This window comes from Pygoscelis adeliae, unplaced genomic scaffold, assembly GCF_000699105.1.
Source record: "Pygoscelis adeliae isolate BGI_AS28 unplaced genomic scaffold, ASM69910v1 Scaffold127, whole genome shotgun sequence".
Taxonomy (NCBI): domain Eukaryota; kingdom Metazoa; phylum Chordata; class Aves; order Sphenisciformes; family Spheniscidae; genus Pygoscelis; species Pygoscelis adeliae.
Window position 1 is genome coordinate 3138783 of NW_008825208.1, and position 618 is coordinate 3139400.

A 618-nucleotide genomic window follows, 5' to 3' on the forward strand; every position below is an offset into this window, starting at 1 on the left:
ATGCTGTGAACTTATCACAAACGTGATTAGCCTTATTTGCAGAGTGTATCGTGTTTATCTCTGTATTAGTTATAGCACTGTCTCTGTATTAGTTATAGCACTGTCTTGTAGAGACCCGCTAAGAGTGAGAAAAGAATAAAACCTAACCTCCTTTACTGTTTGCAGTAGGAAAAGTTTTGTCTCCTCTGATTTCTAGAGGGGAAATGCTGGATAAACAGATCCTTCGACAAGCCCAATGATAATGAAGGAAAATCTGCTTTTTTGTTGCTCTTGCCACTCACAATATATTTTATTGTTTTGTTTCAAATGAAAACACATGTGCCTGCTTTGAAATAGTACTGTAAAATTGGCAGCGATCTCCTTTTGCTGCAGACTTAACTTCTCCCCTTTCCCATCCTCATCCCCACAGGCCCGTGACGGAGGGTTAGACCGGATCAGTGGAGTCATGCGTCACACAGCTGTATCATGCTGGCAGCCATTCCTGGGTCTGGCTGTGCTGCTAGTCTTCATGGGCCCCACCATAGGCTGCCCGGCCCGCTGTGAATGCTCAGCACAGAACAAGTCTGTCAGCTGTCACCGAAGACGTTTGATGTCCATCCCAGAGGGCATTCCCATCGA

The 618-nt window shown here is 45.3% G+C and overlaps 1 protein-coding gene across 1 annotated transcript in view; it reads left to right on the top strand.

Annotated features, from left to right (window-relative positions):
• Positions 1–445: 445 nt before the first annotated feature.
• Positions 446–618, top strand: part of LINGO2 (leucine rich repeat and Ig domain containing 2) — a 2287-nt gene continuing 2114 nt past the window's right edge. Inside the window, exon 1 of the mRNA XM_009328989.1 lies at positions 446–617. Coding sequence (XP_009327264.1) covers positions 446–617 — 172 coding nt within the window. The remainder of the gene's footprint in view (position 618) is intronic.